Consider the following 16,337-nt stretch of genomic DNA (forward strand, 5'->3'; position numbering starts at 1 on the left):
GCCGCTCCGCGGCATGTGGGATCCCCCCAGACCGGGGCGCGAACCCGGTTCCCCTGCATCGGCAGGCGGACGCGCAACCACTGCGCCACCAGGGAAGCCCGAGAATAGACTTTTAAGGGTGGGTAAGTTTTCAGTAGGCAGAGAGAGAGAGATGATGACTGCTTTGCATAGGAAAAAAATAATCATCATCAGCCATGGAATTTATTCAGTAGTTGGGAATCATCTGGTTGAGCTGGAAACAGGATGGATGAATTGAGGAGTATGAAGCCAGAGGAGTTTAGCGATATATTGTAGGATGATCTTGAAAGACAGGTTGAAGGGTTTGGTAAGCATTAGAGAAGCAGTGCAGGGCTTTGATCGAAGGAATGACATAAGTAGTTCTGCTAAATTAATCTAGCAATGGTGTGAGAGTGGGTTGGGGCCAAGAATTGGGGAACTGAGAAGGTTTGGGAATTTCACTTAACAGAGAAATCAAGAGTACACTCTGTGGTCCCAGTCTGTTTGCTTCTACTTCTGTGGCGAGTCAGACTTTGAGAGCAGTGAATAATCAAACTGAATTCCACTTCTTGACATTTGCAGTATCTATTGATCTTTCAAAAGCCAGCTCCAGCCCTCTCTCCATTTTTGGACCATTAGAAATGCATCCTCTTCTCCCATTGCACTTATTTTGTGGTATGCATTTTTTCTTCTTCCTAGACAATGACCTCCTTGAGGACAAGGCCCACATCTTCTGCAAAGTTGTGTTTGTTGTATTGACCAGCACAGTGTCTGGCATGTAGTATACTCTAAATGATTCAAGGTATGAACCAAGTGAAGGGCAAAAGCTGAATCCAGCATGTGGCAGATTGGCATTTGTCCCTGTCTTTAACGATTACCTAGCTGTGTCTCTCCTCTTTGGGTTCTTAAATAGTAATTCCTTATCCATTTGGGGGATTACATTCCTAAGTACCATGATTGCTAAAACAAAGCATTCATTAAATGGATTAGATTTAAGATTGGGGTTAGTTAGGAGCAAACCACAAAAACGGCACCAACTGTCTATATATCTGGTTATAAAGTAAAGCATATTCATCATTGTTTAAAACCTGCTCCAGGAAGTAACTCTTCTAAATCACTCTCTGTAAATCACTTTATATTTTATCAGGAAGCATTGGTACAGCCCACAATGTATTTCTGCAGAATCTACCCCTTCTGAAATTTTTGAACAGCTCTTTATGACTTGAAACTTGATCTTTTGCACTTGCCTTTTCTCTTATTTTCCCACCAGGATTAATCTTACTGGTAACATGTTTTAGCTCAGGGTGAACTCAGGTGCCTTGACTTTGAATCCCTTCTCTGCCCTCTTCTTGCGAGAGTGAGCAAGTCCCCGTGCCAGTGCGGTCACGTGCGTAGAGATCTGCTCTCCAGGCCTGGACCGTTAGGAGAAGAACAGACAAATCATAGCAAAGCATATGATCAGGCTCAAAGTGCCCCTGAGATGACAGCTTGCATGATGGGTTGGGAGGTGTCACCTTACCACATTAATGCTCTACATGTTGCTACCCCCAAACTTGTTTGCTGCTATCGTTATTTAGATGTAGGAGGAATCCATTTCCAGATTGCCTCTGCTTCTTTTTCTTTTTTTAATTTGATGTAAATGACAACAACATTATATTAGTTTTGGATGTATGGCATGATGATTCAGTATATGTAGTATATATTATAAAGTGATCACCACAATAAATCTAGTTAACATCCATCACCATACATATGTAAATTTTTTTTCTAGTGATGAGAGGTCTTAAGATCTACTCTCTTAGCAGCTTTCAAATATACAATATAGTATTACTAACTAGAGTCACCTTGCTGTACGTTACATCCCCAGGACTTATTTATTTTATAACTGGAAGTTTGTACCTTTTGACCACCTTCATCCATGTTGCCCACCCCCAGATTCCCCCTGCCTCTTACTTTGTTCTTTCAGCATCTTCCCTTTGTAAGGTATCACTTGTACCTTCTAATGTGGCTTAAAATATTCCTCAGGTAATTGCTGCACAAGTGTGTGTGTGTGAGAGAGAGAGGTTTGTTTTCTCCATCCAGAAGAGGTCCTGTCTTTGTATCTTTCTCCCTTTGTATCTTGTAAGGTTGCCACATAGGTTCTCAGTAATTACTTGCGAATTAAAACCAGATCCCTTTTTTCCTTTCAGTCCTATTATAAGCTCGTCATGTTCAGGGATCAGACATGATCTTTCATTTAATCTGCTGCCACAGTACTATGATTAGATGCTCAAGAGATTGTAGTGAATGTTGGAATACCCCAGTAACAGTTATTGAATCGGGATTGGGGCAGGTGAACAGGTCTCATTTTCCTGGACAGGTGAAGAAACTGCAGTCTATCCTCAAACCAATGATGCTTCGGCGGCTGAAAGATGACGTGGAAAAGAACCTTGCTCCCAAACAAGAGACGATCATCGAAGTAGAGCTGACCAATATCCAGAAAAAGTACTACCGTGCCATCCTGGAGAAGAACTTTTCCTTCCTGACCAAGGGGGCCAATCAGCACAACATGCCCAATCTCATCAACACCATGATGGAGCTGAGGAAGTGCTGTAACCACCCCTACCTGATCAACGGTGAGTGGGGGACATGGGGCAGGCATCTTGATAGCCAACAGTCTTATGTTATCAAGTTCCCGTGAAATGCCAGGGTGTGTATTCTGACCTTTTTACAGAGCATTAAACTGAGGTTCAAAGACGTTGATGGATCTGCCTAAGCAGTCTGGCCAGTGAGTATACAGAGCCCTGTTTTGAGCCTACCTCTACCAATTCTCTGCCCATCAGAAGATGGATATCAGTTGTCAGCCTGCTGTCCTTTGTGTACCTGCGGTCTAGTCCACACTTTCCACTTTGGTGCAGGGAGATGTGTTACTTCATTGAAGAAATGATCATGGCGCAATGAGATTAAAACTCTCTGCAGATAAATTAACAGTTTACTGAGTAGAGAACGTGTTGGAAGCTTTTTTTTTTATTTTACAATAAAACTTTTAATAAAATTTTAAATCAAAATATGGCTTGGATTTACTGATCCTAAGCTTTTATGTCGAGAGGTATGTCTTTTTGTCAGCTTTCTCTGAAGGTTTCTTCAATTGCCTAAGTCAGCTTGGTATTTCAGATCCTTCCTCTCCTTGGTCAGACTTTCCAGGAAAGCAGAGCACCTGTGTTCTCTGCAGGACAGCCCTGCCACCTGTAGAGCCCTCTGCTGAGGGCATGGGATGGACACACAGCATTGCCTCAGTGGACTGTTGGTTTGGGACCTAAGAATTTATTTCATTTTTTCTAGGCTCTGTCAAGCAGAGGGTCGCTATTACTCTTACAGGTTGTTCAAAGAATAGTTTTGTTCCATTCTTTTTCAGGGGCAGAGGAGAAAATTCTGGAGGACTTCCGGAAAACCCACAGCCCTGATGCCCCTGACTTTCAGCTGCAGGCCATGATTCAAGCAGCAGGGAAGCTGGTGCTGATTGATAAACTGCTCCCTAAGCTGATTGCTGGCGGCCATAAAGTACTCATCTTCTCCCAGATGGTGCGCTGTCTCGACATCCTGGAAGATTATCTCATCCAGAGAAGGTGAGCCTTATGTCAAAGCTGTGCATCAAGCACTGCAGGCAGTTCCTTTTCTTTGATGCCTTTTTGATTCATTCAAAAATTATGTTTTAACAAGAAAAAAGCATTAAAAAGTAGAGATAAGAAATCTTCTCATAAAGACTGACTAAAATTCAGAGTTGAATCTTATGACCACTTTTAACTGTCTAGAGTGAATTTCCTAGCCTATGATGTGGAGCCCTTGCTTTGCTTAAAAAATAAATTTTACATGTTTATTTATATTCTCTTTAGTTGGAAGAAACAATTCAGATAGCATTACAGAAGGTTAAGAAAATAATGTTGTTTTGTTTTCTTCCCTTAATAATGATGAGAAAAATACACCCTGGAAAGTATCACTATATCAAGTTGCTGAAAGAGCACAAGCTGACAACTGCCAGAAAAAGAACTTGGGGATGTTTTATGTCTTAGCAAACCCTCTAAAGTTTTATGATACACTAACTATGGCATCCCAACTTATTTTTTTTTCGTACTCCTGTAATTCCTTGAACCTAAGTTCCACTACTCATGCAGGTGAAAAGCCTGGGGTGTTATGTGGGTTGTTTGGAGTCTATGTGGGTACTACATTTGTTACATTATACACTGTACCTTCCATTTCGAGTCATTGGGATACATCAATCATCCAAATGGCAAATGGATTTTTAAAATTTACTCTTAATGATAAATACTTCTCCAGATCTTAGAAACTGTTAGCCAAGGCATTGCTAGGTTTAAAGGACATCCTTATTTTTATATCGTCATCATAGCAGATCTCTGTTGTGTTAAATGTTCTGATCCTTAAAGAGTCTGTTTGTCCTTATAGCATGTAATTTATAGAAAAAGTATTAAAGGAAATGACCAATTTAACTATGGGTTATGCTGACATTTAATATTACATAAATAATTCTCCAAAATCGGATTAGGCAATAAAAGAATTTCTCAGAGCCCTATAGTGAAGATCTTTAGGTTAGGAATTCTTGAGACTTAACATTGTTTTTTTCTTTGAAGAATATATTGAAACTAGAAAGCAGTTTCGTATTTTATAAATTCACTATATATGAATTACCAGAACACTTGCTTCTTATGTAAATATATTATCTCACTCTTCAAAATGTATGCAACTACTAGTTTGCAGTTTTTATTAAAGATCCCCCAAAATGAGTAACAGTGTAATGAACAGACTTTTGCTAAGTTCAGATGTCTTTAGCTCCCTTATATGCTATTTTTCCATATCATTTATTGCTGATTTTTGTTTTCAAATTGTCTAAATATTACAGTTTTTCTTGAAAATAGGGACACATTCTAATACCACCACCTGCTCGAAGTTTCCATTCACACTTGGGCATTTATCTTTTTAGTCTTTTTTTCTTTGTGCATACATATAGTTAGTTTTGTTGTTGATTTGTTTGAATTGGGATCATATTTTACATTCTGCTTTGTAACTCACCTTTTTATTTAAATATTATGAACTTTTTTCTTTAATTATTCTTCTACAACATAGTTTTGATGATCTCCATGATACTCTGTCTTATAGGTTGTTTCCAATTTTTCAGCATTTTAAGGAACTCTGTGAATATTGCTTTGCATTTATTGTGAACGTTTCCAGTTATTTCCTTAGAATAAATTATGATGTATATTTTAAAAAGCATTTGATACATATTTCCAAAACACCCTCTAGAAAGACATTTTTACTGTGTCTTTTAATGGTATATGAGAATGAATTTTTTTTCATACTCTGATCAATACTGTTTTTGCATTTTAGTCTTTGCTGATTCAGTAAGCCAAAATTATGGTCTCTTGTTTTAATTTGTATTTCTGATTATTAATGACAGTTTCATATTTATTTGCTGTTTATATTTCTCTTTTTGTGCATTGCTTTATTCATGTTCTTTCTCCATTTTTTTGTTACTCTTTGCCTTTTTGTTTATTAATTTATAAGAATGGCTTGTTTACTTAAGAATATGGTGCAAATACTTCCCCAGTGTTGTTCTTGACTTTTTATTTATGGCTATGGGTTTTTGTTTGTTTATTTTATTCTTAGAAGTTTTAAATTTTATAATAGTCAAATCTCTCAGTCTTAAAACAGCTTTAAATAAACTTAAGTGCTTATTTATGCTTAAATTAATACACTTAAAAGGCTTCCTCCACCTCTCAAGTATGCAGTATTCTGAAGTATTTTCTTTTCACTCTCTTATGGTTTCTTTAACCCAGCTCTGCACCCAACAGGGTCTTCTGACTTTAATATCATCATCACTTTTCTCCTTTTGATTTAGTTTTTAAATTTTCTTCAAAGTTATACATGCACATAATTTAAAGAGCCAAATTATTCTATTAGACCTATGAAAAATAGCATTTCCTGATACTACCACATATCCCCAGTTTCCCCCCACCTGAAGCATTTACTTTAAACTCCTTGTGCTATTTCTTTTGGTATTTATAGCTATATCTCTAAGTAATGTTAGTAGTTGTAATTTTTTTTTTTCAGTTTTAAGTATTATGTGTTCTCACTATGGAAGATGAATATTTCCCTTCTTTCACTGCACCTCGTAATTACCACATGTGCAACTCCTGTCCTCTTCATCTTCCCAACCTGCCATGCAATACTTTGGGTTAAATTAATATTCAGTGTTTATTATGACTTATGTAAATGCTGAGTTATAGCTCAGCCATGTAGTATGCTGTTTACTATTTCTTTCTTGCATAATTTTTATTTTTCCCTGAAGCTAAAAATTATTTTTTATTTGGTGCATATTTTAAAATATACTTACTATAATTCAGCTCCAAAATTTACTCTGGTTGTCTAAATCTCCTCTTGTTACGTTCAAGCACATGAGTTTCGTGTCTGAGCCGTCTCTCCCAGGACCTTCTATCTTTTCCTCTCTGGGCAGTTACCCTTCCTGCCTAGTGCACAGTTGCCATCTGTGATCTCTCTTCCTTTATCACGCTGACAAGTTTGTTTCCTTCCCTCTTGAATCAAATCTTGTTCATGGATCCCATGTACCTCTTTTGGGAGCTTCTGAGAAAGGGTGAATGATAAGTGAATTTGAGACTTTGTCAGAATGTTTTCAGTTTACTCTCATTCTTGAGCAGTAGTTTGGTTGAGTTTGAGGTACTAGGTCAGAAATCACTTTCCCACAGAATTTTGAAGATGTTAGTTCACTGTCTTCTAGCTTCCAGGATTGTTGAGAAGTTCACAGCCCTTCCAGTTCCTGGTCTGTGTATGTGACATATTTTGTCTGTTTAGAAGCTTTGATATACCCTCTTTGTCCCAGTCCTGTGAAATCTGACAATGAACCGGGTTTTGTATGGTGTCTGTTGAACTGGATGCTTTGTAGGTCTTTCCCATTTGAAATTATGTTACTTCATTTCTGGGGGATTTTCTTGTATTTTATCTTTCATTATTTCTTTCTGTTTTGTTTTCTCTTTGTGAAACTCCTATTATTCATGTCAGACCTTCTGGTCTGATCACCTAATTTTCTCTTTTCTCTACTTTCCATCTCATTATATTTTGCTATACCTCTGGTAGAATACCTTTATTCTGTCTTCCAACTTTAATCCCTAGATTTTCACTGTGTAATTATATTTTTAGTTTCCTAGTTTTCTTCTGTAATTTTTCAGTCTTTATAGCACTCAGCCAGTTATCACACAGGTGCAGTGTTTTGTCATTCTGAGATTAATGATGATAGATTTTTTACAATCTTCCTACAGTGTCTGTTTTCTCAAGTCAGATTTTTCTTTTTGTTTATGTCTCTGTCTTCCATAGTAGAATTCTGGGCTGGCTTTTTTTTCCCCCTCCTTTTAGCACTTTGAAGTTACTCTGTTGTGTTCTCACCCCCATGATTTCTGATGAGAAGTTTTGTAGTCATTTAAGTGGCTGTTCCCCTGTGTATAATGTATTGTTTCACTCTGACTACTAAGATTTTATTTTAATTTTCGATTTGCAGCAGTTTGACTGATGTGTGGAATCCATCCTGTGCAAAGTTCACTGACCTTCTTAAATTTATAATGTAGATCTTTCATGAAGTTTGGGAAGCTTTAGGTCAATATTTCTTTGATTTCTCTTTTTTTCCTTTTGCCTTATTTTCTTGTTGCTCTGTGAGACTCCAATTACCTGTATGTTTGACCTTTAGATATTGTCTCACAGGTCCATAGGCTCTGTTCTTTTCTTTTTTCCAATCCTTTTTCTCTGTCTTCTTTTGTTTTGTCTGTCTTCAAGTTCACTGACTCTTTTGTCTGTCATTTCCATCATGTTTATTAAGCCCATCCATTGCTTTCTTTATTTTAGAGATTCTATTTTAGTTCTAAGATTTCTATTTGTTTCTTAGTGTGATGTTTTGTTTCTCTGCTGCGATTTCCTATCTTTTCATTCATTATGTACATTTCTTTACTTCGCTGAACATAATTATAAGAGCTGCTTTTAAAGTTCTTGTCTGTTAATTAAAGCATCTTAGGTTTGATATCTGTTGTCTTTTCCTTTAAGAATGGGTCACGTTTCCCCTGGACGTTGTGAATATTGTGTTGTGGAGATTCAGGATTCTGTTATATTGCTATGACGATGTTGATGGTTTTTATTTGGAGGCAGTTAAGTAGGTGAGTCTCAAAATGCAAATGCTGTCAGCGTCTCTGGTAGGTAGCAGCTCCAGTCTCAGCTCAGACTACTTTCAGTCTGCCCCAAGCATGTGTGGGTCAGAGGTCAACCAGAGACTTAGAAAGAGTTTATACCCGGTGTGTGGGGTTCACCATCTCTGTCTCTTTACTTTCTGGCAATCCCCTCTCACCCTCTGGCAGTCCTGGTTGCCCCAGACTCCTTCTCTTGATGCCTCTGGTCAGAAAGATAGGGGCTTTTCATCAAGATTTATAGCTGCCCTGCACCTTTGCCATAACTTCGGCTTCCTGTCTGGCCAAAACCACAATTTCCTGTTTCTCCCCAAAATCTGCCTGCTTTCCTTAACCCTCTGGTGCCCTCAGATAGGTTTTTCCTGTTCATTTGTTTTGTTTTTGTATTTTGCCCAGATTTTGTGGTTGTTGTTTACTGGAGGATTGGTGTGTTAAGACCTTGCCCCTCCACACCAGAAGCAAAGCCTCAAAGGTCAGAGGCTTTCCTCAGATGTCTGGTTTTGGCTGCCAGATGGTAGGCACTATCCAGAGATTAGAAAATGTGGGCCAGCTTGTTGGCTACCTTATTCTCCATCTGTGAACACTGTCTGTCTAGCTGGACCATTTCATCAGGGAACCTCCAGTGTCAGTGCTTTGGGATGTTTTTCTTCCTCTCTCCTGCCCGGAGGGTGGGAACTTGATTGGACTGGGAGCTTACTGTGGGGAAGGGGTGGAGAGAGGTAGGGAGGTCTCAATATCTCTGCTTCTCTTCCCTTTTTTAGTATGGTGCCTCTGCCTTTAACTGTGTGGTGTCTCCTAAGGTAGAGAGAGGTACAGATCTTTTTTATCCTCTCAGCACTGGGGTGGATGATGGATAGGCTAAGAGATAACTCAACAAATATTCAACTAGTTAGTTCCCTTGTTTTTAGACTCTCTGTATCTCCACTTTCAGGGATACCTGGTGCCACCAATGCCTGATCCCTTTGGATATTCTGCCATATTGAATTAGGTTATTTCTCACCTGGGATTCTGCTTTCTTCAAATCAAATATCACTTGGTTTACTTTCCAAGTCCCAGAATTTTCTCCTGTTCTGCTTGTAGGTTTATTGGGGGGAAGGCATTATTATGCATTTTTTTAAAAATCCCTTTACCTATCATTTTTCTAGACATTTGAGGAGATAAAAGAATTAAATGTGCATGATAACTCATAATCTTTAATTGGACTTCTTCGATTTATTTTATTTTTTATATTTCAGTCTTCAGTCCTTCTACAGTTTTGGTAGAGGGCATATAATGGGGGTCTAATTTAATTTATTTCCAAATATTTCTGATTGTTTATTAAATAGTCCATCTTTTCCCCCATTCATATAAGACAGTATGCATAAAATATACTGAGATATTATGTTTGCTGGGTGTGTATGTAACCTTTCTATTCTTTTGATCAATATTTCTATTTCTTTGCTCATATATTATTACAGATGAACTTCAGAATTCTTCACAATTATTCTTTTCTTTTTTATATAAATTTATTTATTTATTTTTGGCTGCATTGGATCTTCGTTGCTGTGTGCAGGCTTTCTCTAATTGCGGCGAGCGGGGGCTACTCTTCGTTGTGGTGTGTGGGCTTCTCATTGCGGTGGCTTCTCTTGTTGCAGAGCACAGGCTCTAGGCGCACGGGCTTCAGTAGTTGTGGTGCGTGGGCTTCAGTAGCTGTGGCTTGCAGGCTCTAGGGCACAGGCTCAGTAGTTGTGGCGCACAGGCTTAGTTGCTCTGCGGCATGTGGGATCTTCCCAGACCAGGGCTCGAACCCGTGTCCCCTGCCTGGGCAGGCGGGTTCTTAACCACTGCGCCACCAGGGAAGTCCCCAGAATTATTGTTTTTTAATATATCCCTGACTACTCCAGTCCTCACTACAGAAAAAACAAATTATATATTTACATATCTGTATTTATCTATGTGTACCTATATCCATTTGTTGGGATTTTCATTGGCTTTTATACACGTAGTAGGGTAGAATTGACATCTTTGCAAAACTGAAGAACATGATATTCACTGCACTTACTCAGGTCTTTTGTATACACCATTGATTTGGTAAATATTTATAAGGTACCAACCTTGTGCTGAGACCTCTATAGGTGTTAGGGACATGGTGACCAAACCAACATGACCCCTATTGCCAACTCCTGCTTATTTCTTATTAAGGTTAATTGTAAGTACTTTATATGTTTATGGCAGTCGTGAATGGCAGGTTTTTGGGTTTTTTTTTTCACTCTTTATGTTCTACAGCTGGTTATTGCTGGGAGATGAGGTTGTTCATTTCCCCTCAGGCCTTCTGAGGTGAACATTTCCTGTTGTGCCAAAAATGTGTCATTTCCACACCCCCCGCCCCCCCCTCCCGAGTACCCAGAGGTTTTCCAGAGTGCCACCTGCTTTTTGTTGATATTTGACAGCGACTCAGAATTACAGTTTGATCGACCACATCAACTCCTAGGGATTTTGTTCAGAATGCAGTTGACACAGAGGGTTAATTGCTGCACTGATGTTTGGTGCTGAAAATTTAATGATGTGTGATCTCCTCATTCAGATTTACTAGCCCTCAAGATTTTCTTTGTTCTTGAGCCTCGTTGTCATGCCAGCTGTCAGTTTGGTTTTGTTTCCATTTAATTTCGTGCCGTGATCATAGAGGGGTGAGGGCGTAGCCAAGGGATCTGGCTCAGGAGTGAGGGGAGTGAGGAACAATTTAATTGAACTCTCAAATCACTGGATTTTTATTTTAGTTTTGTGTTCTTCGAGAGCAATCCCTCAAAACTGAGTGATAGAAATGAGAATTAACGTTCCAATCATCCTGCCCAATTTCTAAAACCGTGTTCTATCATAGGTGACCAAACACTTATCTAATTTTATGGGAATTTTTTTCCCTAGGTGATTGCCGAGCTATATCATCCCTATTTATTGGTTTCTCCTCCTCCTTAATAGTATGCTCATTCCCCGCCTCACTCAGATCACGGGCATCTGGCTCCTCTCTGATGGTTTAGGGGTGTCTTGTCAAAGAACATTGAGTCCTGTGTGCCTACAGCACTAATTGTTCACATGTGTGATGGTGGGGTAGTGGCAGCTATCATTTAACTGAATCTCAACCCTGTCTTCTGACTCCAAATCCTGTGCCTCTTCCACCGCATCACATACGTGGCCAAACGTACGAGTAACTCGGTGCAGTTACTAGGTGCATTGATTCATCACAGTCATTTTGGATATCTGTAGTTTCTCTTCTTACCTTCTGATAGAGTTACAGGTTTTGTAAGTTTACCAGAGTCTCTTACTTACCTTTATTTTTCTCTTTTAAGTTTTTAGGGAAATCTTTCTACTGCATTGAAATGTAGGGTACAATATGAAGGCCATACAGCAAACTGGTTAAGAGTGTGGACTTTTGAGTCAAATGGACCTCACTTACCAGCTAGGTGACTAAGCAAGTTATTTTGCTTGTGAGGCTGTTGTTGTTGTTTTTGGTTTTTGTTCTTGATGTTTTCTCAAGTGTAAAATAGGGAACTACCTCACAGGATTATTGCCAGAAGTAAATGTGGTGATGCATATAAAGCATGTATCACATATCGCTGTGCCTGGCACAGAGCTTGACACTTAGGAGCTTACTGCTAATATTGTTGCTGTGGCTGGTATTAATAATGATGATAATTTTATCTAACTGTTTCATAGTTGTACAGAATTCAACATATGACCCTTAGCTTTTAGCTTAGGACAAAATCTTCTTAGTCTGCCTTCATGACAATCCTGTAACCACCACTGCTTTTATTTGCTACTGTAGTCTCATGTATTATTCTTAAGTTTATTGCATTAAAAAAGAAGAAGAACGGAAAAATCTGCACCTGTAATTCCAGATATGGGTGCACTCTAGCTTTGTAAAAAGAAGACAGTCTTTTTGGACTTGGGTCTTTGCTTTGTACGTGTCCCTTCTGAGCCTGAATTGGTCTGCTTTCTCTACCTGTATTTCCTTGGGTGACTTCTCACGTGGTTTTTCCTTTTACTCAAGGAAGTCAGGATTATATTGCCCAGTTTAGTTATCTAGAGCCACTCCCACCCAGAGTCATCTACCCCTAGAGGATCTATCCTTAGTCTCTTACCAATTGTTTATTTGAATTTTTAGAGATCTGATTTCCCAGATTCTGGGCTGCTGGGAAGGTTTTTGTGAGGATCTATGTTCTTGACTATCGTGGGGTCTAGGATGTCGTCCTTTTCTCACATGGTTCCTATTACATATACTTTACCAACCAGTTCTTGCTTGTTGGTCAAAATTGGGCCCAGGTTAGCATCCCCATATTAATTTGTTCATTGTCAGGGGGTAAATAAGAAATAAATAAGACTCAGCAGCTATCCAGATTGGTACTATGTTTTAGTTCTGTGCTAATTACATGATCTCCATCGTAAACAAACCTTCTGTGTTTTCTAATTGGATGGACACATGCTAATAGGCTCCCGCAGCAGTTTAATTTCCTACTCTCTTTCCTTTCACCTTCTCACCATTCTTTCCACCCTTATTTCTTAACTTTCTACACAGGTATATGCCTTCTTAATGATATTCAGCTTTGCTTCCTCACTTTATTTTCCTCTAAAAATTCTCCTGGCTTCTTTCCAACCTGACACAGCTCAGAAACCTTTCCTGTGATTTCTTCCTACTTGCTTGGCAATATGCTGCCCAAAAGACCTTGGTTTCAGCTATAAACCTGGAGGTTTTGCTTTCTACCTCTGAAGCTTTGAGGAACTGTTAGGATAGACATGACCAACCCAGACATAAAAAGACTGCCTGTCCATCCAGTCTTCTTCCCATTTTCAGTCCATCCAAAAGCAGATGGAGCCTGATTCGAACTCTGATTCCGTGTTATGAGTCCTACTGAAAGTAGATGGTTGAGGCTTTTATTTGCTTTTCCTGGTTTTATGATTAGATTCAGTGCAAGAAAATTGGGAAACACTTGAGAGTAAGTTTGCCTGGGCAGTGGGGATTGATATTTTATGTTTGCAGTTCCTCTAGTCCTCCGTAGTTTGGCTGGTTTTTTGTTTTGATTTGGTTTTCGTTTGTTTTGAGAGAGGGGGACATATTGCAGCGCAGTTTTAGGTGTCTGCCCTGCTGCATATGTAGAGGGGGGATTCCTTTTAGACTGCTGACATTAGGTCCATATTTAGAAGTGATGGGTTTAAGGCCATTAGTCAACAGCTTCCTGCGTTGTTTCTTGTTCTCCACTGAAGTCATGATTAACACGTGGGCTTTCGTTCGTTTGGGTCCCCTCAGATACACCTATGAGCGAATTGATGGGCGAGTACGGGGAAACCTGCGCCAGGCAGCCATCGACCGGTTCTGTAAGCCAGACTCAGACCGCTTTGTCTTTCTTCTGTGCACCCGAGCGGGAGGCCTGGGGATCAATCTCACAGCTGCCGATACCTGCATCATATTTGATTCAGACTGGAACCCACAAAATGACTTGCAGGTAACCATTAGGATGATTGCTGTTTGCCTTAGCTGTCCCTGAATCCAAGAACATCATGACAGGGCCTGGCTTAGCTATAGAGAGTGTCTGCCATGCTCCATGCTATTGCTATGGCTTCGGCCAGATGGCAGGCTTAGGGCCTCGGTCAGGGTACAATTGAATAAAAAGTAAATGTCGAGCCTTCCCACTAATCCAAGTGGTTCTTTCCTTTTACTACAAATCAAATGGTATTTCACAGTGGTAGCCTCCACATGTAGATTGGAACTACTATTTATTATCAGACATAAAGAAAGATACGAAGCTTGACTAATTCTCTAATTCTTGACATACGGATTGATTGTGGCATTTTTCACTCACTTTGTTTGTTAGGTGGTCATATGTCGTATACAGTACATGAGATGACCCAGAGGGCTAGGAAAGTTCCCTGGTGTGGCAGGGGTGACCGAGGCTTTCCCAGTAGTTCATTTGCTCTCCAATGAATGCAGCCTAGTAGGGTTGATGTGGGCCCGGTTAAGTGTATTTGCAGATTAAATTTGCTCGTTTTAACCAAACTGAATAATGGTGGCTTGAAAAGATTATGGCAAAGATTGGAGCTAATACATTTTAAAAGCAAGTGTAAACAAGCAAATGACAGAGCTAACACTTTTGATTCAGAATTCCTCATCAACCCCGTGTGAAAGTAAAAACAATGACATTCTAGCCAGATTGCACAATAAGTCAGTCCAAAAGATTCTAACTTGTCAAGAAGGCTATTTTAGATGACAGTTTTACATCCATTATCATTAACAACAAACTTCATCCTGGGTGTGTATTGGATCTCGGGACATCTGCTGATAACTCAGAGTGTGAGTGTGTGGCTCAGAGAGCGGTGCGGACCTCAAAACCTTTTTCATGATACAGGTGATTGGTAAGAGAAGTTTGAAGGCTGCTGTTTCACAAAACTGAGGAGGTACCCTAGGGGATACTGCCGGGAAGGGATGCAGAGAAAAGGAGCTAAGGTGATGGGTATCGGGGCTTCTTCCCTACCTACCATGTCACACAGAGTCGTTCTGCTTTGTCTTTTTCATTTAACGAGTTTCAAAATAGCATATTGTTTGAAGAAAACAATCTACTAGTTGAAAAACCAGTGCTTTAAATTATTATGTTGGTGACGACTGGGTAAAACGCAGGAAAAAAATCATTGTAAAACAAATTCTGTGGCACTGTGTTCAACATCCAACTTGAAAAATCAGTGGCTATGGCCAGCTCACCATCAGGCCTTTCTGCTGGTGACGGGATATTTCGGTCAAAGATGAGTTGCTAGATATGACGAAGAACCAATTTTTAAAGGAGTTAACACAGTCAATGCCAAAGTAATAATAATCAGTAGAAACTATTTGATCAGGTCACCAGCAGAACCTAATTAGAATAGTGATGTAGATCAGGGGGTGGGAAACTATTGCCAGTGGGCTAGCAACCTGTTTTTAAAATAGTTTCATTGGGGGCTTCCCTGGTGGCGCACTGGTCGAGGGTCCGCCTGCCGATGCAGGGCATGCGGGTTCGTGCCCCGGTCCGGGAAGATCCCACATGCCGTGGAGCGGCTGGGCCCGTGAGCCGTGGCTGCTGAGCCTGCGAGTCCGGAGCCTGTGCTCCGCAGCGGGGGAGGCCACAACGGTGAGAGGCCCGTGTACCGCAAAAAAAAAAAAAAAAAAAAAAAAAGAAAATAGTTTCATTGGAATATAACCACACCCATTTGTATACCCATTATCTCTGGGTGCTTTCATGTTACAGTGGCAGGGTTGAGTATTGCAACAGAGACCTCATAGTCCACAACATCTAAAATATTTACTATTATAGAAGATGTTTGCCAACCCTGAGATGGATGGTTCCTTAAGTAGTAAGTTCTTGACAGCTGTAAAGTTCTGTGCTCCTTTGCAGTGCTCACCTGACTGTGAGACTTGGAACCTGGGCCAGTGATGGTACGAGGAACGGGTGGCCATTTGGAGGCCACGTTAGCTGGGCATGCCTGAAGAACTTTCAGGAGAAAAACTGAAAGCATAGGGCTGGCATTTAGAGACAGGTCACTGTCAGAGGCAAAGATTTTGGAATCCTCGTGCTTTACCTAGTGAAGTCTAGACATTGAAGGTGAAATGCCAAGAAATGGAAAAAGCAAGAACGAGAATGTCCAGGCCTGAAGGAGAAGGTAAAGTCCTCTGAGGCAATTGATTTGTCTCTGTACCAGCCAGATGGGGTGGGTGGCGCTGTCCAGAATTAGGGTCTGGGGAGAAGGGAGCAACTTTGGAATGGCTGTTTTCAATGGTCCCTGCTGGGGGAGTAGCAGGAGATGAATAAAGGAATAGCAGTGAAGTCCAAACTGAAATTGGATACTGTGAGAGTTCTGTATGCCAAGTCAGTTTCTGAACTTCTTCTAACACTCAACCTCAGTGGAGAAACAAAGACCATGAACATTCGGGCGACTTAGCTGGGAGTGGAGAAAACTTGTAGAAGAACGTAGCAGAAGGTAAATGAGTGACGGTGTCGATGAACAGCCCCAGGTCCACGTTAGAGTTAGAATTCCTCAACTTGTGGTCTTCCAGACTGGCTGCTTTTTTGGTTATTTTTATTTACAGCTTGGTAACCAAGAGGAAACCCT

At 40.1% G+C, this 16,337-nt stretch overlaps 1 protein-coding gene across 8 annotated transcripts in view; it reads left to right on the forward strand.

Annotated features, from left to right (window-relative positions):
* CHD6 (chromodomain helicase DNA binding protein 6) overlaps window positions 1-16,337 on the forward strand; it is a 228,940-nt gene that overhangs the window by 134,511 nt on the left and 78,092 nt on the right. For all 8 annotated transcript variants that reach the window (XM_055090837.1, XM_055090842.1, XM_055090841.1 and 5 more), the window contains 3 exons: window positions 2,357-2,612; window positions 3,392-3,602; window positions 13,510-13,705. In XM_055090837.1, coding sequence (XP_054946812.1) covers window positions 2,357-2,612; window positions 3,392-3,602; window positions 13,510-13,705 — 663 coding nt within the window. The remainder of the gene's footprint in view (window positions 1-2,356; window positions 2,613-3,391; window positions 3,603-13,509; window positions 13,706-16,337) is intronic.

This window comes from Physeter macrocephalus, chromosome 14 (assembly GCF_002837175.3).
Source record: "Physeter macrocephalus isolate SW-GA chromosome 14, ASM283717v5, whole genome shotgun sequence".
NCBI classification, from domain to species: domain Eukaryota; kingdom Metazoa; phylum Chordata; class Mammalia; order Artiodactyla; family Physeteridae; genus Physeter; species Physeter macrocephalus.